The following is a 27955-nucleotide window of genomic DNA, read 5'->3' on the forward strand; positions in this document are numbered from 1 at the left end:
CCTAATATTGACAATTAATCAGGCATAAAAGCATCTAGGATCAGGACCCATTGCCAAGCATAGAAGACTCATACAGACTTCAATGAAACATGATATGTGAACAAATTTGTCTAATTGTATATCAGTCCTACGAACAAATTCCCACCAAAAGACTTAATTATCAACAGTACAGAAGCAATGGATCTATCTGAGAATGTTACTGGCTTTTTGGTTTGTTATAAGCCATTTACCGTAACTAATAAATTGAAGGAAGTATTATTATGTTTTCTTGCCAGTGTTCCTATTTTAATTGGTCTTGTATACTTGAGCCAATATCTGTGCATTGACTAGAGTAACTGAGTAATGATTGCACAATAAAAAGTGATTACTACTGGCTAAATACTTTTCTTCCATTGATGTAGGAAGATTTGCTCTCAAACTGATAAAATTAAACTCAAAAGTCAAAAAAATCCCCCAAACTAACAAAGAGTGCAGTAAAAGGTTCAACCTTACAGTTTAAAATAAAAGAATAAAAACTTTATTGCTAATATGGAAAACAAATATTTGTGCAGGTTCTGTGAGCTTAATACTGCTAAAATATCTACTATACAAGTTTTTTTCTTCTAGAATAAATCTGTGTACCACTTTCTAGTTTAAAATCATGGTACTGACTTTTTTTTTAGCAATATCAATAGAAAGCCTGTTATGACACACAACAGAAAACCACTTGAAGTATTGCTGTTACTCACTACAGAAGAATGATTTGTGCAAAGATAAGATGCTTTGGCCTTGAGACACACACGAATAAATTGGGTAGTTTTCCTAAGAAGCATTCTTGTTGAACTGTTTTCCTTTTCCATTTCAGTTGACAATATGGATCTGTAGTATATTGTTGGATCTGCTGTGTGATAACACAACAAAGCCTGTGTTCTGCTCTCAGCAGTGCTATTTATACCTTGTAACATTTTTCAAAGTACTGCTTTAGTGTTCTTCCACTGTTCAAAAAAAAAAAAAAAAAAAAGCCCAACCAAAACAACACAAGATAACCTCCCCCAAAACAGATAAATAAATAAATAAAAACAGTCATAAGTCAGATTCAAGCCTGGATATTTTCTTGACAGTGAAGCTCCTTTTTCAGCTGATTTACAGAGGAAGAGCCACATCTTATTGCAAATGATGTAATATGAGCCAGTCCACCCTTTACAGGTGAAGAAGGCAAGAGCTGCTCAGATAATTTCTTAAGCCTGTTACTGTTTATGAAGAGAAAGGAGTGTCTCTGGAATTGGGCTGAGGGCTGATGAGTAGTTGTCCAAAAATCTCCACGCCAGTGAGGTCACAAGCTGCAGTCTCAAGTGGAAGGCAAGAGCAATGAAAGAAGCAGGCCAAGCACCTTCTAATTTTTATTTGAAGATGGCTGATAGTAAGAAAGCTCAGTATGATTGCTGAACTTTCATATTGAAGTGTATCTTCATGTGGTCTCTGGAAGAGACCCTTCTGTCCTGGATGCCAATCAGCTGTGATCAGCCAGAAACTGAAGTGATACTTACTCATTGCTGGAAATCAGGGGAAGAAGCAGGAAGAGATTTATGCTAGGCAACAGCACAAGGCTTAAGTCATCCTTAGATGACTTAAAGAAAAGTGGGGAAAAAAGATGCGGCTTAAAAATTTATTACTGGTATGTTTTGAAATATATGGGTCACCAAAACAAAATCAAGACTAAGCATGATTTTCCCTGATACTCAGAATTTACATTTTACTGGTTAACATTTTGGTAATGTTAACCAGTGCTTTTTAATGCTTTTTAATGTTAACCAATGCTTTTAATATTGACCATTTTGTGTGAGTGTAGATGTGTTTGTGCATGTCCATGCCTCCCCTAAAAATAAAAAAAAAATATTGGTGGCCACAGGTAAAATGATTACATTCTCTTAAAGTTGCAGTACACAGTGAGATTACAAATCAGCAAAAGATATATCAATAACTTATGTAGGGGGGAGTGTGTGTGTGTGTGTGTGTGTGTGTGTTTATTATTATTATTTCCAGTTTTTCTAATAAGCAAAGGCAAGACAAGAAAGAAAAAAAAAAAAAAAGGAAGAAAGAAAATGCAACACTTCATTAATTGACTTCCTTTAGCATCCCAATATCCTGATAAAATGGCTGGATAGCCTCTGTGGCTTCAATATAGATAACATGCTTTTTTGCAGCACAGAATTACTTTTTTTTTTTTTTTTTAATGAGAGTAGGGAAAATTTCATATGAAGGACACTATATTCTTGCATATAAACTTCAAAAGGTGGGTTATCTTTCTATTAAGGACATCTCTCATTTTCTAGAGATAGATAATTTCCTCTCTTTTTGAAACATTATTTGTCTTGGCTAATCACAATAAAAGGGAAATATATTAACAGCTGTACTGTCATAAATCTGCTTTTCTCTTAATTCATAGTAAATCAGCAGTTTCATGGATAATTTGCTACACCTAAAGCATGCAGACATGGAAATACAGCCATCACAGAAGATTTTCTGCTGTATGGAACAGGAAGAAAAACTTGCTAAAATCAGATGTAGCACTTTTATGCTTCTCTTTTTTCTTGCTATCTTTCCTAAATAGACTCTCTAGAACTCATGGTATCTCTCAAAACAGTAAACATTATTTCTTTCTCATCATTAAGTCTTCCCTCACCAAACTTACAGTCTTGCAATTAAGAGTCAAGACAAAACTATGCTAGGTTTAGCACTCTAGGGCAGCACTCTAAGGCAGGAAGTTGCTGAAACTTGGATCTCTCCTTTATTCCCCCTGCAGCTTGTGTTACTTTTCTATAATTTTTTGGCATGGTCACAGCACTACACTAACTTAAAAAGGAACAACTGCCTTTGCCCAGCTCTATGCTGTTCATTTTTTTTTTTTGCATGCTTACCCTCTTACACATTTGGAGTATCTGAGTGAAAAACATTGAAAGCAGCTCTATAACACATGTGTTGCAATTGAAAAAAAATAACCTGTGACAGAATATGTGTGTATACAAAGATATAGGTACAGATACATATACAAGCACAGATAATAATAAACATATATATCTATGAAATATACGCAAATGCATATATCAAGTTGAAACTTCAAGACAGCATAGAATGGTTCTGTTAATTTTTGGATATTTATTTTTAATATGCTAACATATAAACATTTTTAAATGCTTAATAAATTTATTTGGTGATTGACTCTTCAGCCTGGTTCCTGATCCAGCTCACTGGGACAGAGCAATGATGTCAGAGAAGGACAATCACATCACTGTAGACTGTGAAGAAGCAGATGACATCAAGGTGAGGAGCAGGTCATCTTCCTCAGTGTTTGGGAGCTGTCTGATATTCCTGGGAGAACAGTCCTCAAAGCAAAGTATAGCTTGAAGAGCTGGAATTGTTTAGCAATTGAAAGCAAACTTTTGAAAATCATTTTGGAATTTGTTTTTTTACTTTTCTGTTGGAAAATTAATAGGATAAAAATCAGGGAAGGAATTCCTATGTCAGAAATGTTTATGTTTCAAAATATGTTTGACAGCTGGCGTGAGCCTGGGGTGTTTTTGAGCCTTGTCTCCAGGCTCTGCCAGTTGTCTTGAAGACTGATGTAGAGTTATGCATGAGGCTTGGAGACAGAAAATTGCAGTGCCTACCTGCACAGCCAACAGGTTTGGTATAGTTAAAAACAGGTCAACGTTGAGTCACGTAGAACATTATGCTTTTTTGCCTGTATGAGCTGGTGACACTCAGCTTTAGCTTTCTCTTTTATTCCTAATTTTCCTTTTTAGTTCTGCCTAAAATCATTAGCATTTAGAGGTGAAGGCATGCACATGTTGTTTTTACCATCTAATAATGGTTAGTCAATACAAGGTACAACTGCTTTTGCTAATTTTCCCTTGAAAAGCAGCAGAATCAGTGTCTGGTGGGGACATCCACTGACTCATCCAGCCTCTTTTCAAGACAACATAAAAATAAGTCATGAAGGTAATGCATAGGTGGAGTGACAATTTTTTGAGATAGCTACAGTTTGATACACACAAAAGTTCTTGGACTCTGAAAGGAAAAATAATTTCCCTCCAGACTAGAGAGATTCTTTGTAGAAGCCACCGTAGTACAATACTTTTATCCAAGCAACACAATGTGTCTCTTTCTCCAGAAAGCCTTGAAGTAGAGTCCTCACTGAAAAGTTGTAATAAAAATGCAAGTAGTCATGGGATTAGAGGCAAAGTTCTTTCCTGAGTTTCAATCTCATTAAAAGGGGGAAAAATTAAAGCTTAGGGAAAAACTGAATAACTTTCAAGGTGGAAGAGGGATTTGGAACCAAACCTTGTTCCTGCAGACTCTTTTCCTTTGAGCTTGGTCTGTAGCACATGGTGTTCAATTGCACTACATGTGTTTACAATGTTATGTATATAGGAGTTATATGTCTTATGTATATATGTGTTGTTATGTACCATATGTGTGCTGGTTTATTATTTTTAATACTTTTATCTATTGCACTTTTATTGCAATATGATACTTTTAACAGCCATGGAGGAAGAAATTAGTTAAATTGCTGACATAGTTAAAAAGCACTTAAATTTTTACAAAAGCATTTATTAAATTCTTACATTACAGAGTTCAGAAGACTGCTAAAAAGAAGATAATACTGTTTGTACAAATATTCAAAATTTAAATAGTAAAAAGTACAGAATAGGAAGAGAGAGTTAGACTGTGCAGATGACAGAATAAAACTGGGCTTTAGTTCCTGAGAGAGGCTATGAAATACAAGTCATGAGAATTTTGTAAAGGGACAGTATAACTTTTTAAAATGAAACTTCATAGTAACACAGTCAGAATTAAAATAAAATTTAAATTTCATGTTTATGTGCTTTAGAGACAGATACTAAGACAGAAGTTAATAAGAGAAACTATTTGTGTTTCATTGCAGTGAAATACCATTTTTTGTTCCTAACTTAGTTATCAAGGAATGTATTATAAGTCTAAGGAACATCATTTTTCATTACATATCAGCCTTTTCATATGATAAATAACTTTTTAAAAATTTATATAAGTTATGCTTATAAATATCCTTTAAATAACCTTCAAACATTTCTTCCATTATCTTCTTCCGTATATTGAAGATAAAGGAGAAACTTGATTTTTATATTTTCCTGATTTTAAATGACATACAGAAAAATATGTATATATTTCATGGTTTAAACATGTGTAAGTTTTACATTTTCTTCTAATGAGGACATTAGAAGCAAAAATGATGTGTTGTGCAATGTTCCTGCCACAGAAGTAGAAGAGAGAAAGAGTACACAATTTGAGATTTCTATCAGTGATATCTTGGTTATTTTGGTGATTTGGATATGAACATTACTAATTGTAAGTGTAGCAGAGCAGCAGCTAAAGGCAGTAGGATGCTGCCTGGGCCCTGAGTGGGCTATTGGAGCCACTGCTCCAAGCTGACTTTCAGTGGGTGTCCCCTTTGTATGCAAGAAAAGCCAGGTGAACTTCAGCTCCCCGCCCACATGAATCTTTGCACTGCTGGAAACAGGTGACTAACAGAAAAAAAACTACAGCAAGAATCAGGGCAGAGGGGAAAGGGTAGGAATAAGAAAAGGAGCCACCATAAGAGCTGTCCAGCAAGGTGTGCCTTACCCACCAAACCCAATTGCATGCAATACAATAGCATAAACATGAATGCAAATTTTTGGAATATTTATTGGAAAGGCTATATAACGTTGCTCTTTTCTTTTAACTTTCTTTAGAAATTTGTAATTGACTAGAGCTAATTCCACTTAAAATTATGTGATTTCAACTTTAATTGAAAAAGTGATCCAAAGTTATTTATTGATAGCAGAAGATTCAATAGATATATTTGTACCTCACCCCAGTGTAACAGAGGTATATTTAAATCATTCTCTATGAAAATACAGGGAAGGCAAACAGAATTTTAAAATAAAATTTCTTTAAATCAAAACAGAAGCTATCTCATCTTATAATTTAGAAACAACTAAAACAACCAAGATGTTATGAATCAACTGTCCGTATCCTTATTTTGTTTTTGTTTATGTAGCTTATACATTTAAACTTTCTGGGTTTAATTGTTCAACAAGTTCTAGAGAACAACTTAGAGGAGATTGGAGAGAATATATTTTTCTCTCCCTAAATTTATCCAGCCAAAGGTGGCTGCAACAAACTTCCTTGCCCCTTTTTAGAAACAAAAAATCACCTTTGGGCCAAGAAAAAGAATCTAAAATTCCAGACCCTGAGCAACTGATTGAGAAAACTCATAACAAGTGAAATAGGTGAAAAAACCAACATTTCCCAAGTGTTGCAGAACTAGTGAAAAAAAATTCTGTGTGTATTTTAAAAAATCTTGCAAAAACATATCCAAATAATCATGTCAAATATAATTTCTCATTAGCCTTATATAGGTAAAAATGTTTAGCAACACTAAACAATAAGGTATTCAAAATATAGAACATCTAGTTTAATGCAGATTAATTTTTAACAAGAATTCCTATGCAGTAGGCAGATAGTTCCCACATTCCATTGTGATTGACAAGCCTGACATATGGAATAGTTCACAAATTCCCAGGTGACTGACAGATGGAGAATAGAAAGGCGGATAAAGTTGCCTAGAGAGCTGAGGACGATTTCATATTCAGCGGTTTTGATCAAAAGGATTCCAGATCTCACACTAAATTTAGCACCGCTGGCAATTAGTGCATGATTTATTCAGTCCTTTCATTTGCTGGTTGACAAATGGAAAACAAGCACAAAATTAAAAATAAGTTTATTTCCAGCATTTCGGATATTTAAAATGTGTGTGTCTTTGTTTGCACATAAATTAACATGAGATGAATTTATAGTGAGATTAAATCTGAAATGGAGATGCAAGCAATAAATAAGAGCTTTTTTATGTATCTTTCAGGCAGAACAGGTGTTTGAATTAAGAAATACTAATATGTTTAGCAGCATGACTCCACCTTTAGCATTAGGGAGTTGATGTTTCCCTAAATTTAGAATAATCTTTCCACAATTTGAGATTCTTTCATAAGCTTCCAGCATAGGTGACCATCTGTAAGTCAATACTAATGCTTTTTAGACCAATAATAATAAGGAGAAGATATTCCCATGCTTTTTGAAAACAATTGAAGAACTGCAATTTTCCTACTGATGTGTCTGCATAATTCTTACAAGTGGCAGTTAAACACAAACACAGAACAAGAGAATCTTCCTAGTAGTGGAAAACGTCACTATTTATGAAAAATAGAAAGGAAACTCTTCAGATCTGCTAGTAAAACTTGTTGAAACTAGAGCCCAATTTCTCATACATTCTACTCACTTTGGAGTGAAGAGTCATTTCCTCCAAAACAATTAATTCATATGAGCCTTTTGAATAGAATATGGCAATATCTCATCCAAAAATGGGGAGCCCAGCATGGTATTCCATTCCTGGGAGAACTTATGGTCTGGGAAATTTCAGGTGTGTGCATTCAATGGAGAAAACAATCTATAAAGAATGATAAGAAATGCTCATTTCTAAATCTAACCCTGAATTTAGTGAGCTTGTGCTTATTCTGAGGGATAATGCAGGCAACACGAAATTCTGGGTACATCTTTTAAAACCACAAATGCTGTCCTGGATGGCTTGTGGAAAATGCCATAGTTTGCCGTCTGTAAGGCTGTAAGCCTGTAAGTCTACAAAAGACCATTTCTTTGCAACAAATCAAGAGATGTTAAGCTAATCTGAATGCAAAAAAAGCCAAACAAAAAGCTGCTGCTCTCAGTGAAAAGGTGTAAACTACTGATGGTACATGTTTTAAATCCAGAGACTTAAAGAACTGACAATAAAACCTGCATACCATCATTTAAAATTATTTTCTAACAACTTTCAGTATTAATGTTTTTTTCTGGCTTCAGAAACCTAGAAATAGTAACAGGTAGTGAAGCAGTGTAACTCTGTAGTACACCTATCTCCTAAGACAGAAACATGTTTCCCAAGTCTCTGTGAAAACTCAGCTCATTGCTTTAGGAAGTCGTTGAGCTAGCATGACACCAGCGTAGCCCTTCCTGAGGAGTACAGTACACTTTGTGCTTCCTCAATTTCCCATCTTCACAAGAACCTGTGGTTTATTATTACCATTTTCTCCTCCTCTGGATATCTCTTCCTCGCTCCCAGCAGCAACCCAAAGTAATTCCAAGGCAAGCAGCCTCAAAGCAGACTTCTTTTTTCTTTTACAGAATTTCCTCTCCAGTCCCCTCAAGCACTAAAGCAAAATCAAATCATTGTCTCTCCATAAAGGTGATTCTCCTCAGATTTTTTGCACCTCTGAAATGCAGTAAGTCTCCCAACTCCTCCCCTTGCTCTATATTTATTTTCACATTTAAGAAGAGAAAAATACAAAAAACCAACCAAACAAAAAAAAGCAAAACAAAAAACACACCATAAATTAAACAAACAAAAAACAACAACAAAAATAACCACAAAACAAAACAAAATAACAAACCAGTTAACTGTTGAATTCACAGTACCTACAGATGTGTGGTCTACATAGCAACTTTTGAGTGAATGCATAGAATACCCATATTTCTTTGCATGAAGGAGAACATATCACAGAGAAAATACATGTGGTAGATTGTCCCTAGCTAATCTAGGAAGATAGAATTTTTGTCTGTTCATATAAGTTATGATATTTCCTCTGTCTACTCCAGATCCGAAAAGATGAACATTCGATTCACTGAAGCACTGGGATTTACACATATCTAAAACTCACTTGGTCCAAAATAGTTTTCTTCTCCTTTGGGGACAGGAGATAAGGCAACAGGAATGAAAAGGGAAGTACCATGCACTCACTAAACCCTTCTAATAGGCTAAGAGCCTGGAATATCTGCTCCACTTGGGGAATGTAGAGAGCAGAGCTGCATCGTTGTTCTTTCCTCTATTGCACCTAAGCAGCGAATGTCACCACCTTTCCAAAACAAGGCAGTCTGCTTTCATGGGCACAACCATGAAGCTGCCATTGTGCAGGAGACTCTAACTGAATGGTAACTCTATCACTATTTTCCAAGACATGCCTGTTTTGCTCTTTTCAGTTTTTCTTCTTGTCCCTCTTAGATTTTTTTCTCTCTTTCTGACAGACAGGAAGGCAGTGCTTACTGATTTCTGCTAAGGCAACATCTCCTTTTACTACACAGCTACACAGGCTAAAGACATGCATTTAAAATGTAATGTGAAATTCTGTAAATTCAAATTATTCCAGGCAGGTTGGATCCAATCCAAACACTGGATTTTTTACGCTTCTGTCTTGTGGTTACCAGTGCTTCCACATTCTTCATTATTCTGTGATGAGTGTTCTTGCTAGCTTTGTAGTAGGCTAGGAATGGAGTTTTGCTGAACTTAGTGGAGTTGATCCAACTTTCATCCCTTCTTTCCTGCCACCATCACTACGAGTCATCTCAGAGACACTAAGGAGTTCCCAATATACCCACTATGGTATTTTTTTTTCATATGTGTTCTTCATTAACCAGATTTTAAATCCTTGAGTTAAAGATCTGTCTTGTTCACCTTTTGCTGGTGAGGCCCTCTACCTAATGAGGGTATGATCACACCAGAGCTGGCTGTGAAGCAATATAGGAATCAGAGAGGCAAAGAATTTGTCTCCTTGTGAGTTGCCTCCCCTGCACTTGAGTGAATACCAATACTTCATTTTTTTCCTGTGTAGTTCAGATAGTTCATTTGGTGAATTGTTTACTATGTTGACTGTTTTCACATGGTATTGTTTCTTTGCCATGACTACATGACCAAACTTTTAAATAAGATACTAGGAGAGTAATGAAGAGAATGAATTCACTGGTAGCAAAGAAATCAGATTTGAGTCACATCTTCATGAATCTGCCTTTCATTATTTGACCAGCTGGAGTTTATATCCATCACTATTTTAGCCTCTGTTGATTTTTCACTTCATCATAATGTTTTGGTTAAATTCAATAATCCTCTTTCTGGGCCAGATTCTGCTTTCAATTATGTAGTGTAAATCTAGAAGAACCTCACTAGAGGACAATATAGTTATTTTTATTTATTCCAGTGTAACACAAAATGGAGATTGCCTGCTCTACATGTGCTGCTAAGGTCTCTATATTAATCTTTAAAATCTCTTTATTTGTTTACAGACACAGCATTTTCCCCCAAAAGCCTTTATCACTTGCTCTGCGTGTGTTGTAAGGAAGGAGAGAAGTGTTCTTCCCTGATATTTTTTTCTTAGCCCTTTTATTTTTCTCTCCAGACACTATATTATGTGTTTAACTACTTAATATTATTTCCTCCCTGTCCACCCATCTGTTTATTTTAGTTGCTTCTTCCTCTTGGCTGGCTTCTGTATAGACTCTCCCCATATGCCTGCTAGGAATGTGAATGAATATGATTAACAAGCACTGAAATGCACAAATAAGATCTTACTTGAAACTCCGTTTCAAGATCTGCGTATGGTGGGTGTTTCAGACAGTGTCTGCTTCTCAGCACATTAAATATCCTGAACATAGGTGTGCAGACAAGAGCGAGTCCACACAATGAGACGGCGTTTCCTCACAACTGACAAGTCTTGTGAAGTGATCCTTTCTGCCCAATAACCCTCTTGGTGCACTGCAGCAGCAGTGGCTAACAGCTCTACAGAGAAGCATGTGCTGTGCATTTGCATCTGTGTAGCAGATACGCAGAGCGGAGTCCTGCCAAAGCCTCTGGAAGTGTCACATCTTACATGGGTGGTGCAACTTCCTCTGCCTCTGCACAAGCCCTACCGCTGCTGAATTCTTCCAGAGTTCTGCTAGCTTTTACACATATAATTTAACCCAGTGTTACTTCTCTGCATGAAAGTACCCTGTGGAGCTCTGCTTACCGAGGGCTTCCTGTTGTACCAGAGGTTGCAGCAACATGCCAGAGACCTTAGAGTCTTTGTGACAAAGCAACAGGCTGAGAGAGCTGAGAAATTAAGACTGTGGGAAAAAAGATGGCAAAGATGAAACCTACCAAAGCTTAGCATAATGAGTTCTGTGACTGGGAATAGCTATCAGCTCAGCAAGTTATGCAAAATAAATCCTGAACCCTTGTACCTTGCTTTCTGAATGCCCTATCTGAATCATCTTAAGGCTGATTTTCTGAATTATTTAGCTGTATTTAGTTGATCTTTCTTACCTGCAGGCAATCACAAAAAAGCCACAAAATCTATCCCAAAAAGAAAGTTTTCTGCCAGGTAAGGGGAGCTTCAGATCCCAAGCCAACTCCCTTGTTTCAGCATTAATACTCAGCAGATAGCTGTTACTCAGATCTTTCTGTTCCAGGAAATGGCACTACTTGTCTTTCATAGACTTTGAACTTATAGCTGGACAAAGGTATATAGACCAAATAGAAACAATATGTATTTATTTTTCAGTTTGGCCAGGAATTTGAAAAGGATTCATTTTCAATTGGCCTAAAAAATCTGTTTGTGGAAGTGCTGTCATAAGTGGTCAATACTTTAATTGCTCTGGATAATGCTGGCAAACTTCGCTACAAATAATTTTTGGTAATTATTGATTTATGTTTTCATAGTCCATATATTTGGCTGTGATTGCATCCTCTTTGACCTTGAACTCTGCAAGTCTGGTTTAGTCTTACTGGCTCCACTGCTCATTGAAAAAGACCTTTAAAAGCAGCTGCTTTTACTAGGAAGCCCAATCACAAGGGCCACAGCCATCCAACAGCAACACAGAAATGGTGCCAGCAGGCTCATGACTGCTCACTGTTTGACTCCACAACTTAAACAGAAATCCAAAAATATAAAATGTTTGGCTATGTTTGAGGGGACAGTGCATGTATTTCATAGATGGAAAAGGAGCTAACTAATAAAAAATACTATTTTCTTGAACAGAATAGGAAGTGAAATTAATTAAACATACTATTCACTTATGAATAAGTCCTATGTGTTGATCAAATTCCAGAATATGCCCAGTGAAAACTTGACAAAAATCCAGAATTCAGTAGGCCCTCCGTTCTCCAACTGTGTGTGAGTCTGAGTAGGTGTAGAGCTCCACTGACAGGGCTCCCAGCCTGCTGCACAGTATGGACCTTTGGAAAGAAAATTTGTGTGCATCTGAGTATGTGTAACTGGCTACATATTTGGAACCCAGATTTTATCATTAATAATAAAGTCAGAGCTAAATGGTTGGTGATAAGTTGCTGAAATTCAGAGGAAGAAATTTGAAAACATATGGTAAGATTTGGTTGAAATCCAATGGAATAAAGTAATTGAATTTTGTACAAAGGCCACAGAAGGGAAATGGAAAATGTGCAATGATAAATTAATGTGTGGCCAAGGGTTACATGTCTTATCCAGGAATATATACACTAGAAAGTAAAAAAGTCAGTGTGGGTAAATAAAGATGTGAAAAAGTAATTAAGGGTTGAGACACAGGCATATGTGAGGTACAAAACACCCAGGTATGAGAGAGATCTGGGAGTATTAGAAAATGAATTTCACAAAAAAATTATGATGAATGCAAAGGTGAAAACAGGAAATGAGAATCACAGAAAAGTTTAGATATATATTAAGGCATTTTTCTAGTATCTAAGGAATGGGAGGTCACTGAAGGAGGCAGCAGTGCCTCAAACAGAATAGAAGGATAATTTATTGAGAGGTAGACACTTCAGAAGTATTAAATGTTTTCTTTGATTTATTGTTCATAAAAGGAATGGGGGACATATGCCAGGAATAGACAAATACCAAAGGAAAACAGGTTCATGCCAGAATTTAAAAAATCAGAAAACTTTGGCATAGGCTCTCAGCTGATGAAAATCTGCTGGGTTCCCTTGCCCTCAACAGAGCCAGTTAACCCATTAAAGTGTTTGGGAAATGTTTATCTCATATTTTCCAGTTCTATAGAATACTTTGCTGAAATATTATAAATGGTTTTATATTTTTTTTTTCTTCTTTCTTTTCACTGATTTGGGTGGCAGCTTGTTGCATGGGCTTCAGAGTAGACTTTCCATTCCATAATTTATTCACTGGATGAATTTATGTAGAAATTGAGGTGCTAGCTATACATTTGATGTATATTGCTTTGTATATCATAATTCTGATGATAAGAGTAATATACGAATAGAGAGAAACAGCCACACTTGTTTCAGACTGGAAATGACAAAATTGAAGAGACTATTTTGGCCATTGCTAAGGTATATGATTTATTGGGTACAGAATATGTTTTCCTTCTGGCATTTTCAGTACAGGGACTGACTCTGTAAGCCTGCAAGTTTGATAGTGTAACACTTCATCTGTGAGCAGTGAGACGTGTGACGGTGGAGGAGCAAGTTAGAAGTTCTGAAAAAGAAGATTCCTGTGTGAATTTAACAATTTTTGGTAGCACATTTAATGAGTCATCATACTGACTCGTAGGACTTCAGGATTCCATAGCCTGTCAGGATCAGACATACTTCAGTACCCTCTAAGAATCCAATGGCAGAGCAATTCTAACACAAAGTTTAGTGTAGTGCCATGTGTGCAGCAAGAAGTGTCTTATCTTCTTTTTTTCCATCAGTCCTGCTGCTAATGTTGGATGGAGATGAATCTTTTTTTGTGACCAAAATCCTGGGGATTTTTCTGGTTTCCTTCAGCATGTTCATTTTCACAAAGCTCTAAACTTAGCCTCCCACTGAAAATTATAGTGTTTTTTATACATTTTCTTATTCTGATTTTGGTGGATTGCCTTAAGCAAAATATTTTCATTGAGTAATAATGATTAAAATCCCAATGCCATTGATGTCTTATTGCCGTATGGGAACCTGTGGAAAAGCACTTTGCGTTGACACCTGGGTCAGGATTTCACAGTCTCATTCACTGGGTTGGTGAGGAGCAACTTGAGCAGGGAGGAGGAGGGCAGTCTTAGCAACCTAACCCAGTTACTTCCAGTTTTGTTTTTCTCCCTTTAGGTACTCAGCGGGAAGGCAATAACAGAGCTACCTTGCTTGCTTCCATTTAATAATGCAAAAAAAATTTGTGAACCAATAAACAGAGCGAGCAGAAAAAAGTGTTCTGCAGATGAAGCATTGCCAGTTACAAAATTGAAATCTACAAGCCAAATTTTTTGTGAAAACATTTTAATCGTTTTCATACAGCTCTAAAATTAGCCCCCCTGACAGAAAATGAAACTTAGTTAATGTATTTGTAGCTCTAAGGTGCGCTGATTTATTTATGAACAGTGAATATTTTATGAAGTTGAATGAGTATTGCAAAAAAGAAGATGAATATTCACTTCAGTTTTAGAAATGGGTTGCTGTGTTTATGCCTTTTCTCTGATCACTTTCTATGAACCTTCTAGTGATTGAAATGCAATTCCCTATATCAAACTATACTGTCTGAGGGCACTGAAGGATAGTGGATATAAAACTCAACCTGAATGAATCACATAGGGACTTGACCCCATCCATCTCAGTTAGGAAAAGGCCACATGCAAATGTACTGTGACTAGATTTGGAAATGTATATCTAGAATAATTCTTGTTTGTTTATTTTATATTGAAACATTCTATTTAATCAGCATAAAACACTTTGAGTAAGGCAAGTGTATTTCTTTAAAAATTTAGTTTCAAGAAAAAATATGTCAGGAGGTTGAAATATTCTGGTTTAGTCCTTTCAATAGACAGTTTCATTTTTCACAACTTTTTGAATTGCTTCCCATGTAAAAAATATTTTTCATGTATTACCCAAATCAGTCACATATTAAAAAAAATCTAATGCAAAAGATATTTTTCACAATACATTTGACGTAATTAAAAAACCACAAACTTCTCCTGGAAGTTTCAGGTCTTTTAAGTCCTTATTAATCACATTCTGTCACCATTTGTACACTTTCAGAAAAAACATAAAGTTTTTTTAACAATTTTTTAGGTATAACATTGATATTCAAGTTGATTAATATAGTCTCCATATATATGGCTATGTGTGTGTGTGTTTCTGAAAAACCTCCCAGACAAATTTTTGAGACAGAATGTCAATCACAGCATAGTGTTTTCTTCTTACTAGGTCAAATATTTAAAGGCTTTTCAGATCAATAAAGTAGATGCAAGCTCTATTGAAAGTGCTTATAGGAGAGAATTATGTGAAGAATGGTTAAGGATGCTTTTTCAATGAATTAGTATGTCCAAGAGAAGGGCTAGCAGCAAAGGAAGCTTTTGGTAACAAGCAGAATTTTTTCCCCAGCACAGTGTTCACAAACAATGATATAATTTATCTGGCTTTTCTCCCAGTGCACCACTTTCATGCACCGTATCAAAGGACTACTAACAGTAAAATCATAGAAAACAAATATGTCCATTTGCCCATACCATGCAAAAATCATGGTCAAATATCAGTCACCCTGGCATTGATGTGGAATGAAGAGCTCAGGCAGTACTGTCCAAATATATTTTGCTGAAGTGCGTGTTTTTTAGGGTTTGTTTCTTGACTATTTAAGGCAAAGAAAATCTTTGTGCAGTCCCTCAGTGCTTTTTAACAAGGAGAATTTCTAAAATTACTTGATGAAACCAAGACATAACAGAAAGTTAAAAGTGAGAAGCACACAGGATTAGATGTTAAGAACAATGTGCACCTAAAACATATGCAAAAATGGAAAATATCAAAGACTGCAGCCTGTCCTTAAAATTAAAAATTAAAGTGAAGATCCTTGTCTTAAACAGTGGAAGCAGGGAATGATTCTGTATAACAAGGTTGTGGAGTTTGTCCCTCCAAGCCCTGGAGGACCAAGATCAGCAGAGACAATCAGGCTTTGCTTCTTATCTCACCACCAGAGTGTTTCTCTAGCTCTGGAATATGCTAGCCCTTCAGTAAGGTGATAACTAATGTGAGATTTCAAGATTAATTTTTCTTAGCACCTTTTTTTTTCAGAGTTGTCTACACCATAATTTTCTGTGATGCCCTGATAAGGATGCATTACTACAAAGGGAGGAGGCTGGGCTTCCTCAGCGTAGACCTTCAATTGAATCTCTATTTATGGTAAAAATAGAAAAGGTTCACCATGTGTTGACCTTGGCCACCAGCCTGTTAGTCAGTATAATCCTGGCAGAGACACCTTACTAGATATGATCATCAAAAAGTAGATTATGTAGCTGAACTCTGCTCCAATACTGAAGCATTCAAAATCTATTTGGAAAAGTGTCAGCAGTATAGTGTTCATATCCACAAGAAGCCACTGGCAGGAGATTCTTCACAGGTTATTATGCTATCACCTGAAACCAATTGCCTGAAACAAATAAGTTCTTCTTTAGAACAACCTCCTCTGAATTCTCATTAGGTATTGGGACTAATTTAATAGTTTTGCTTGGACTACCTTACAGAAACAGAAAGACAACTTTCACTTCTGGGCATATGTCTGCATGAAATTTTTGGTTAGTTGCAGTTTTGGTGGGGTTTTTAGCTGTGCTATTAGTAATGAAAGCTTTTAAGTTTCTTTAGAAATGGCTAATAAAATCTTGTGCATTGCTGTATTTATTTAATTTCTGCAATATATCCATTTAAAGGACAAAAGATAAAGTTTTAATATAATGATTCATAACAGTGGTCAAGGTTCTTAATTAATTAGAAATAGAAGGGAAGCTAATGGCATGTTCACAACATGCAGTGAAATATGTTTAATTAACATGGAGAGGCCTCCAAAAATAGTATCTAACCGAGCTAGCTCCAAAAGCAGTAATATTGCACTTACTTGACAAACCACTTAAACTAATTAGCCTTGCAATGAGATGGGGCTTAGCAGCTCAGTTATATTGTCTCTCCTCTCCAAACATATTGCTTTTGGGGCCCAGCAAGGGACATCACCTGGCAGTGCTTTTCACCCTACAGCGCCGCTCCCACAGTCCTGCTTGCCTCCAGGGCTGTGCTGCATTCTCTGCTATGTGTGTTGGGTACACACCTGCCCGCTCTTCTTTTTTGGGTACAGGGGAAAACACAAACATGTCCCCCATCCTCCTCAAAAAGAATCCAAACCCAAGATCAAAAGATGAACTTGCAAGACGATCTTTTAAAAGAAACAGAGTAAAGTTGACGTTGTCTCAGGGGCTGACCATGCTGATATTGTAAAATTCAACATGTGCTTGAATATTTAATGTATTATGGAAAAACAAACAGTACTGATAACGTCTGGAAAAAAAAAAAAGAAAGCAGAAATTAGAAAAATACCTGTAAAAAGAATAAAGGATAGTGTAATGTTATGTAGTTTGCCAACTAGGCAAAGGCCAAATATTTTGTAGTTTGCCATAAAGGCAAAGGACAAATATTTTGTGCAAAATGTGGGGAGAGAAGAGTTGCTTGTTCGAGTGTCCCACACTCAAATGGTGATATGCATTTTAGATAAGAAGCATTTACAGAGCTGTTGAGGCACTTAGCTGGCAAACAGAAGAGTTTCTCGAATGGATCAGCATAGGGAAACTGAGGCAAAATTTCTTCTGATATCCTTAACGTCCAGGTACTTCTTCAGAGACACCATAAAGATATTCCTAGAACTATGACAGCCTATTCTATATGGCAGAATGTAGGAAACTTTAAACCTCTGGGTCATCAACATACTGATTTTTAGAAATGTAGGTCAAGGACCTTAAAACTATCGTATTCATATATATTGTTTGTGGTACCTAATGTGTAGATTAGGGGTCTTGGCTTATTATAAAAATTCTGGAACAATATTCATGAAAGGACATATAATAGCAGCTGCATATCTTATGGGTCAATACAGTTAATGTCAATGTTTCACAGGCAATACCTGTCCATTGAAGATGTGATTTGGTTTGGTTTGGTTTGGTTTGGTTTGGTTTGGTTTGGTTTGGTTTGTAGTGAACGTGCTGCCTGCTTTGTGTGGAAGCTAGTGGCTAAGAGTGTTCATTTATAGCAGTATTTACTTTGGAAAAGTGAAAGCACTACATTTTTACACTGATCCCAAATTTTAATAAATAGCACATATAGCAAGGGAATTAAAGTGTCTTTGCTTACTATCTAATCACATTGCAAAAACAAAGTAATGGATGTGGATTAATATCCTATTTAATTTAATATTTTGCCAGAAAGACACAGAGATATCACCGCATATATAGTATGTTACAAAAGAGAAATTGTATGGAAAGACTTATGAATCCCCCAAAACTTTTTCTGTTTTCTTAATTTCAAAAACTTATAGGGCAAAATAATAATAGTAATAATAGTAGTAATAATAGTAGTAATAATAACAATAGAATGTATTCTAGTGCTTTCTTATTTTTAAAGTAAATAATTTCTTTTTGTGAAGATAATATGTTTGCCAGAATTCATCCTTCAGTGGATTCTTAAAGCCTAATTATTTGTTTGTAATATAAATGATGGCTGAAACAGAACCATTGCAACTCTGGGAAACAACACTATAATGAAGTGAGTGAAATACCCCTAAATATAAGGAGAAAGGATTAATGTATTTATTACCTTGACACTAAACCAGAAGGGAAAGTGAATGATTTTTGTTAAAAAAAAATAGTGACTTAATCTGGGAATCCCTTAGGCATGAGAACTATGACTCAGCTGGCTTCTAATTTGATGCTGATATTCAGAAAATTATCGACAGAACACCACAGCCCTATCAAAAGTGTCCATATCCTCAGCACTAGGAGAAAAGAATAAAACTTTACAGTGTTTCACAACAGGGTGACAGCTGTCACCACTGCTTTATGGAGGTCTATCTTACTGGCACTTGTGAATGATTTACCAGTTAATACTTCTGATTTATAGGCAGAGAAATAAAATTAGTGCAAAAATTATTAAAACAGCACCCTTACACTATCAGAAAGATAATTTGAGCAAGAAGACAGGCCATTGGGTATATGAATGACATTTTTGAAGGTATTTTTGGCATATTTGCCCAAACTGTGAGCTAATTTTTAGTTCAGATAAGGACATAATCATGGGTTAATTATAATTAGCATACTTCTCTTTTGTAAGTAATGTCTCCTGCATGCATAATCTGCACTACAGTTCAAAAAGTTTGCTTTAGCAAATGAATTAACATATAGGGGCAACATAACTCAAGACTTCTAAAATGCAAAGACAGATATATTCACCAAGATGAGCATGAGCACAGGCTAGCAGATTGTTTTACCCTGCTTCTACCTCAAGTTTTGCAGTACATGTTGACTTCATTATTAACTCAGATGAGCTGCTACTGCTGTCCAATGAACTGTTTTATAGATAGCTGGCTGTGCTGGGGAAACCACCAAGCTGAAGGCCAGGGAAGCAGAGATGCTCTAATAGACACTTTGATAACATGTGTGGGATTTTACAGACTAAGTTTTGTTGACCCTTGTGGCAGAAATGAAAATTCAAGGTGACACAATTCTTCTTGTGAGGAACAAAATTGCACAAAGTGAGCTGCATCTCAAGCTCAGGAAGGCGCTGAGAATAGAATTGCTAAATTGCAAGTTGGTGCAGAAAGAAAACTAGAGAATGTGTAGAAGAAGATGGTAGTTCTTGGTTTCCCATTCCAGCTCTAGACTGCAAGTCAGAAATATCTCAAGATTGTAATAATTAAGAAGAACCTAAAATTTTTCAAAATTCATTGTAAGATATAACAGTAATGTTTAAGTAGAATTTAAGATGTTCAAAATACATTTTAAGATACTGGTCACAACTTTCAGGACCTGGAAATTTTAGACAAGTGAAACAAAGGGTCAGCTTTTCAGCTGCCTATCCCCACAGCACACTCTTGGGTTGTATTTTCCACTGAACACAGCATGACGGAGCAAAGGAATTGTAGAATGCTAAAATCCTAGCTATATCTTAAAGAGAGAGTTCATTGCTTATTTTATTTCAGTGCTAAAAAGAAGGAAGCTAGAATAACATTACATTTTCAGTTTTCTGGGTTTATAATGAAGTTTCTAAGCTATCAAAGAGAGAAGTGAATTATGTGTGACAAAGAGGTAAAGAAACTACTGTATAAAACAAGTAAACACATATCAACTTTTACTTTTTACTTCGAATTCTCAAGTTCAGATTTTTCTTTAGAAGCCTACTTAGAAATCCAAACAGCCAGAAGATTTTAAAGACTCACCAGATGCAGTTTGCCTGTGTTCTTCTGAACTGCCACATATTTTGAAGGTGGTTTTTTTTTGTCCAACATTGAAACATTTTTTTCCATCATGTTTCTGTGTGTGTTTTGAGTAACACATAGACTAGTGGCCTTTTTAGAGTTGTCTTTTCACTTGTACTTCAACCTCTGAAATGAAGGGGATTCTACTCTGAGCTTTAAGCATACAGAGAAGGGATAGCATGGAATACAAAAGGCTAATTTTTTAGCCAGAGATTTCTGCCCTTTTTACACTGCTTTTTTTCTTTAATCTGATATTAATTTCATGCCTAACCTTGCTGCTGCAATCACTTATTGCCAGCATAAAACAAGAATCACTCTTTGTCATCTACACTGTGATCTTTGAGTTGAATTATTTGGATAGGGTATGCACATGGTACAGTTCTATAGGGTTTATTAAAAGAAATTGTCTTAGCAAATATGTCTGTTTCATTTGATTCTGAGGAATAATTGGTTAATGAGGGAATGATTACTTTGTTCAGACATGATTACTGAAGAACTGTTTGGTCCATATGTTGCTGAATAATGTGAAATTCTCCAGTGAAAGGGGACAATGATTAGAAGAAATAAGATAGCTGGAGAATATATTCCCCAAAGTGTTACACTAGTATTTGCTAACAAGCCAACTCTAAGGATAGTATTTCCCTCAATAGGCAAGGAAGTTCAAAATATCTCATTGGTTTAAACTGTTTGTTTCCTTTGTTTTTCTTAGATCACAGAACTGTATCTTCCTCTGATAAACAATGTGACTATCACAGCTGTTTCTCCCCTTAAACATGATATTAATTTGTTATTGTTGTATTGATGGACATGTATTAAAACAACTATATCTTAAAAATAATCCCATCCTTCTCTGCTATTTATTAGTTTATTTTACCGTAGAAATTGGGTGTATTGACCCTCTGACAAACATGCAGTATGCATGCATGTGCACATGAACACACAGGCACAGGCACATTATAGCTGGTATGCATTGTAATTCTTATAGTTAATTAAGAATATTCAAGTGTTTTCATTATCCAGAGTAATTTTCCCTTGCTTACTTAAAAGTCTTACTTTATTGTTGAAAGTTGGTGTGCTTGTTTGAAATCAAAAGTCTTTTTCCTGAATATAAAAATGTCTGCGCACCTCCAGAGATTAGTGAAATGTAGGTAGGTAGGTAGATGTGACACCATTTGCAAACTAACAGAAGACACTGAAAATTTCAAAGCTGCCAAATGCTAAGGATCTATTTCTGGAATATGTTCAAATGGATATCTGACTTGAAGCCTGTGGACAGTCCTACAGAAGTTTATGGCAGGGAAGACAGGCAAGCCATAGCAGATTGATAAGGGACCCATAGATACAGATCTCTGAACCTTCAGAAATGCTGGAGTGCTTGACTGCCACTTATTTAAACTGGAATTAAACAGCTCAGTGCTGTTGAAGCTGCCTCTGGCATCTAGCTTTCAGCTTCTGCCAATTACCCTGAAAAGTACCTTGGACCAAAGTGACTTGCCCGAGGTCATACACAAATATGTGGTCTCTTTTCTAAAGTTGAAGGACAGTTCAGTAGCTATTTCTTTTTAAAAAGTTATAAATTTAAACAGTTTTTTCTGTCCATTTCCTTTTCATGCAGTTGTCTGTTATCAGATCTGACTACAGAAAAGGAATATTCAAAATTCCAGTTCATGATGTCTGATGGAAAATTTCTTGTTTTATTTTCTGTAAGCAAGGTATTTACTATTTGCCAGTTCAATCCCCAGGTTAACAACTTCCATAGAGTTGAAAATAAATGTTGTAAATGAAACATCTTTCAACACTATTATTCTCTAATAGCATTAATAGGCAGATACTTTTAGATGGCAAAGCCAAGTGTAACAGTTCTGATTTGTTCTTTTGTCCTGAGCTGAACTTGTGCTCATTGAAAAGTACTTACCTTAAAAAGCAACTCAACATGAGCAATAATTCAGTAATATGTTCAATTATATGAGCTCAGTAATATGAGATTTTTCCATGTAGAAAGGTATCATAGAGGACAACTGCTTACAGAAAAAAATGCATTGTCCAAAAACATACTTGTGTGGAGGAAGGTACCCTCTCCATTGGCAGGACTGGTAGTTCAATCTACATATAGTTTGCACAGAAGTACTGTGCCAATTCAATTACCGTCTGATTAATGAAGTGTAGCAGGTTTATTTAAGGGGTCTAGATAGCTATTAATTAGCATATTGGGGGCTATACTCTACTGTTTTGCCCTGATATGCTTTGAAAAATCCCAATGCAATTAAATAAACTCTAATATGCTTTAAATAGTTACTTGAGAAAACACATTCAGAATTTTTTTAAAACCCTTATGGGATTTTTAAGCACATCCAGATTTACTGTAAAGCATCTGAAGTTCTTTGTAAACACTATTGTTGTGTTGGTTTGTGCTGTTCAGCAAAACAGCATTGTCTTCCTCTAACACAAGAAACTGGTGTTATTTCCTTACGGTGCCCTGAAGCAAATAATGAGGTTGCTGGTACCCCCAAATGCCACTAAAGTTGCTTGCACTTTTCATGATCTACCTATTTTTTTGTTGGATTTCTTCACTTCTACAGTTTTTAAATTTTTTTTTCCAAGAAGATCACTGCTAACAGTGGGAAACTGGAAAGCTTGTTAGCATAGGGTTTGAGGTCAGGCAGTGGAGAGTAGGAAGCACCACATTGCCTAAACTAGAAGGAGCTGAACCCTTTCTACCCTGGACAGTAGCACAGAGAGCTAATAAATGCACTCTATGTTCCTCAGGTCAAAGGGATTGTCTGAGCAGGAACATTTCAGTGCATACTGATCACAAGTGGGCTGGAAAGATGTTTTATTCAGAGCATTAACTATTTAGTATCCTTGCAGCCTGGGAGATACAGGACTGTGAGACCAGTTAACAGAGATATGGAAATATTGGTTAGATATGTCCCTTATTTATAAACTTTAGTACTCCTCTGACTTTAAATGGTTTCATGGCTTCCAATGTGTCACAAGTGACTTACTCAGTTCTGTATCCCATGCACTACATGGACCAGTTTGTTTATGTCTTCACCAATACCTTCTCTTTCACACCCCCAGAATCTTTCTCCCACTTCATCTGGAATAAACTCTCAAATTTTAGTCTGCTATTCTCCTTTGTCCTCTGCTTTAACACTTATAAACCAGTTAAATCCCTTATACCCCTTTTTCCTACAAATAGCAAATTAAAACATGTTTTCCTCTGGAGGCCTTATTTTGTTTGCCTACTCACAAGTGATGCCTCCTCCATGCTCCATTACCTTGTGTTTGCTCGTGCTAAGAGCACAGGTTAAATCCTGTGCTCTTAAAAGTGCCTTTTTACCTCCTCTGAAGAAGTTTGTGGGAACTGGGTCATCTTCTTTAGAAACATATTTTGGCTTTTAGTATTCAGATTTGTCTTTTTTTTACCAAAGGTTCTGGTATTTAGAGTTTTGTCTGAATACACTTTAAAGAAATTCCTCATCTTCCCTCAGTCACAGTAAAAATTAGTAACAATTCTTTTGATAAACAAGGTTGCATGCGAAGGTTCTTTATTGCATCTGCCAATATTCTCCCATCTTGTCTAAAACATATATTAAAGAATGATTATTTTGCATGTGCATTTTAATGCACTGTTTTCCACTCAGCAGGCAGCAGTGAGTTTACAAGTTGCACAATCATTCTCTTCACACTGTTCCCCTACCCTGGGGAGTGTTGCTATGGGGGTTTGTGGGGCCACAATCAAGCAAGCTTGTAGAAAGAAGCTACCAAAAGTAAGGTACCACTGCAGATCCAGTACGCAGCACAGTGCATCTGAGAGAAAGCCAGAAGGCAAGTTTAGGAATGGTTGCTGATATCCAGGTCCCAAGGCAGCACTGTAGACCTTCCCAAAGAGCCCACATCACAGCATGACAGAACCAACATGCCACGCTTCTCTTGGTATCTTTATTTTCTTGACCTATCCCTTTTTGCGTTAATTATTATTTTATTTTTTATTTTGTAATTTTCACTGCTATTGTCCTTGTATACATACAGTCCTGAGAAGCACCTGACAAACATCTTCCTACACAAACATCAAGTGTATTCTTGTAACTGATGGAGGCCTTTCTCCATCAGACAACTCAAATTCACACTGAACTCTAGGCACCTGCAGAGTGCTTTTGAATCAATAGAGTGATTCATGTGCTTAAATTCAGGCACATGTTTCATTACCTGGCTGAACCATGGCAGAAAAGCTATTCACTTAACATTAGGGCTGTTTTGTTTTAGAAATAGCATTATTAACTTCCTGCCTTTGCTATTTGTATGCAAAATGCAGTACACATATTTTGCATAACTGAAGCTAACTACAAGGTCATAACTGTGCTTTAAATGGGCATAAAGTGCTAAATAACCTGGATTTAGGGGTGATTTCTATGAGTGATTATTGAATGAATGATTGATTGACAGGTTGGTCTAATAGGGTAGCAGTGAGATGATTGGATAGCCCTGTTCCATTACAAAGAGCACTGTCACCCTCCTTTAGCCCTGTCTTTACCACACTCAAGCACACCCTGTTTTATGAGGTGGACATTGAACTATCTTTGCATAGTGTCTCTGAAAGGTACAATGAACGTATTATGTGACTATTCATTGCAGCAAAGTTACCACAAAATAATTTACAATTTTATGGAACTGCTAGGATTAGCTATGTATCATCTATTTTTAATACACATCATTGTGGTATTGGAGCAATAATGAATGTATTTAAATAAATCAAAAAACCCAAATGAATGCTGAGTTGTTGTCAATCACTTGCAGATGAGCCTACTCTGCTGAGAAGATATAATGGAGAATTTTCTGAGAATGATTTATTGAGTCAACCAGCATCACTCTGGAACAACTGATACCTTTCCAGCATAGGGCTGCACACAAAAGTAAAGTTTAGTGAGAATACCTATGTGACAAATCTGAGGTAAATTTTTGTTAGAAAGTTTTATCTAGATTTTTTGAGTTACAGTGCAGAATGAAAAAAAAAAAAAAAAAGCCAAAATGAAAACCACCAAAACTGGACAGAAAAATAAACTAACCAAAAGCAGAATCAAAATGGTGCATCTTCATATCTCATTTGTAATTTAAAAACAATGGAAATCACTGTACCTCTTAAGCAATAATGTGTTGCCTTACTGAGATGAAGGAAGCCATTGTTTTGTCCTTTCAAGGGAAAAAATTAGTTTCATAGGAAAGAATACTAAATTTAGGTTTGCTGCATTCTCTTTGTGAACTGCTTTTTTGCTTTTTATTGGGGGTTACTATCTGAAGTTGTATCATAATCAGCTACCTTAACGTAATAAGACATAAAATAACTCTAAGTAATGAGGTACGAAAAACACAAAATATTTTACATAATGTTTTGTAGTCCTTCAGAGTAAAATGTAGTTTTGTTTGACAGGGCTGGAAGAAGCATGTCTGTTTTCTGGGACTGATAATAGATAGAACATTTCTATTTCCTGAGCATCTGATTTCATGCTACCTATTCCATATGTTCTGAACTCAAACCTAAGTAGGATTAGACTGGATCAGTTCATGGATCAAAGCTCCAGGGGAAACTCAAATGCTATATACAGGAAACAATATTGATTATCTAACTTTTTATTGGGCATTATTTCAGTGAAGTAGTATGACAGATTTGTGTCATGGGGCCACTGTGCTGTTAGAGGTTCTGTTATACAACGACATGTAAAGATTTTATGATCACTTATGAAAAAGTGTCAGGTAGATATAGGTATAGATAGATATAGATATAGATATAGATATAGATATAGATATAGATATAGATATAGATATAGATATAGATATAGATGATAGAGATAGATATAGATTATATAGATATAGATATAGATATAGATATAGATATAGATATAGATATAGATATAGATATAGATATAGATATAGATATTGATGGTGTAGATATTTAACCTCCAAGATTATAATTTGATAATTTTTCTTTTAGTTTCAACTGGAAAAACACTCTTTATTTCAAAACTGTCATGTAATCATGATGACCACTTTTAAAAGCAGGCTATATTTCACATCAGAAATACATTTCATTGGTGCTGGTTTTATTCACACAATTTGTCAAAGACCCTAGTCTTACAAACTGGTGGCATTAAACAAACATTTGGGGTTAGAATACAAAAGTGCACTAAAATTAACAGGTCTCTGCACCAGCCTCATCTTTTACACATGTAGATCAGACTTCAGTTCGGGAATGTTCGCTTTTAAAGAGCTTGGAAGTAAAAAACACTTCCACTGAAACTGCAGTACTGTCACTGAGCAATGATGGTCAGCACAGGAATGCCTGAGGATACAATCTCATCTGAAAATGTGCATTTTTGGATTCTTTCTTCTGTGGAAGTAACTGATACCATTTGCACAGAAGAACTTGGAATGGTAACCATGAAGTGAGGAGAGACGAAAGAAGTCTTTCAACTTCTCATATCCTGAGAAGTTGCCTACTCCTTTTACCAGTAAAGATCCTTAGATAGGTATAAAAACCACAAAATACCATCAAACAAAGCTGTTCTACCACTTGGAATGAATAAGTTTACTTCCTTCCCAGTGCCTGCTTTCCTGTATGCATAGCAGAACAATCCAGTCTCTAAGAGCAAAAATGAAAATGAAGTAAAAATTAGTGTTAATAATGAGGGCGTGTTTTTACAGTCTCACTTTCATTGACTAGAGCAGCAGAGTGCAACTGGAGATCTTGAAAGAAAAGCTCTTCATCTGTCCTCTGCTTAATTAAAATACATTAGATAAATAGATATATTTGAGGGTTTGATGTTAAATGAAGATGAATGAAATGTTTTATGGAAGTCGATGAAATGCTATCTACTTAAATAAGTAATTCTGTTCTCCCAATACTTGGGCTCACATAGAAGAATCTGTCTTATTCTTACTTAGTTATGAGCAGTATGTTACTGAGGCTCCCTACAGTCCACTATAACATTCATTTTGCCACTAGCTTGGATCAGGCAAAACTGAAAAGAGCAATTATTTATAAAGGGTAGTTTGGGATGTGCCACAGGTGCCAGGAGATGGCAAGGCCTGTGATCTTCGGTGATCTTCACTTTTTAATAAGAATTCTGTGCATTCTGGTCTTGCCCAGTCAATGCAGACTGCCAGCGGACTTTGCCCTGTGGAAATTGAGTCTCCAGCTCAATCAGTTCATGTGGGGTAGCTTTAGATATTGTTGCCTAGAGGTGTCTATCCTCATGCTATCAATCCTCTAAGCCTAAACAAGCCTCTACCAGTTTTGCCTTAGGTTAGTGACATAGAGGGCCCTCAACTGCTGCTAAACATGCCCCAGTACTTTTTCAGCCAGTGAAGGCTGATGAGGTCTATTACATAGCTATCTCAAATCCTTTTGCATAATCAAATAATTTTCACTGGCTTCTTATGAAAAGAAACCTTCCTCACCTTACACATTCCTGGAGATACAATTTATCCCACAGGATGCACATATAATTTCATTGGCTATCTTGGATTGAAGTGCAGTTGCTGCAGACAGACTGCTTGCAGAAGTTCTATCTAAGGGTGGCATATTTTGGCATATGGTGTTCCTGTGAGACACAAAATTCCTACTTAATCCTTCATGGTTTTTTGTTTTTTTTTTCACTCTTCAGAATAAATTTTAATGTTGTTCTTTATGATGGTCAACTTTTGATCCAGCCTCCCATACTGCTTCATTTGAATTAATTAAGCTCTGGTGGCAGAAATGCTTATATAAAAGTTCATTGACTGTTGCAGTTTGGGTAGATATATTAAAGGACAAATCTTGTCTCTTTGTCACAGTGCCA

The 27955-nt window shown here is 36.0% G+C and overlaps 1 protein-coding gene across 2 annotated transcripts in view; it reads left to right on the forward strand.

Annotated features, from left to right (window-relative positions):
* The window catches only part of LOC110474669 (uncharacterized), a 380689-nt gene that overhangs the window by 80443 nt on the left and 272291 nt on the right, over positions 1-27955 (forward strand). The window contains exons 2-3 of one of the 2 annotated variants that reach the window (XM_077781548.1): positions 3207-3300; positions 8233-8330. In XM_077781548.1, coding sequence (XP_077637674.1) covers positions 3290-3300; positions 8233-8330 — 109 coding nt within the window. In that variant the 5' untranslated portion in view covers positions 3207-3289. The remainder of the gene's footprint in view (positions 1-3206; positions 3301-8232; positions 8331-27955) is intronic. The other variant, XR_013339508.1, reaches the window with a different exon arrangement.

This window comes from Lonchura striata, chromosome 2, assembly GCF_046129695.1.
Source record: "Lonchura striata isolate bLonStr1 chromosome 2, bLonStr1.mat, whole genome shotgun sequence".
Taxonomy (NCBI): domain Eukaryota; kingdom Metazoa; phylum Chordata; class Aves; order Passeriformes; family Estrildidae; genus Lonchura; species Lonchura striata.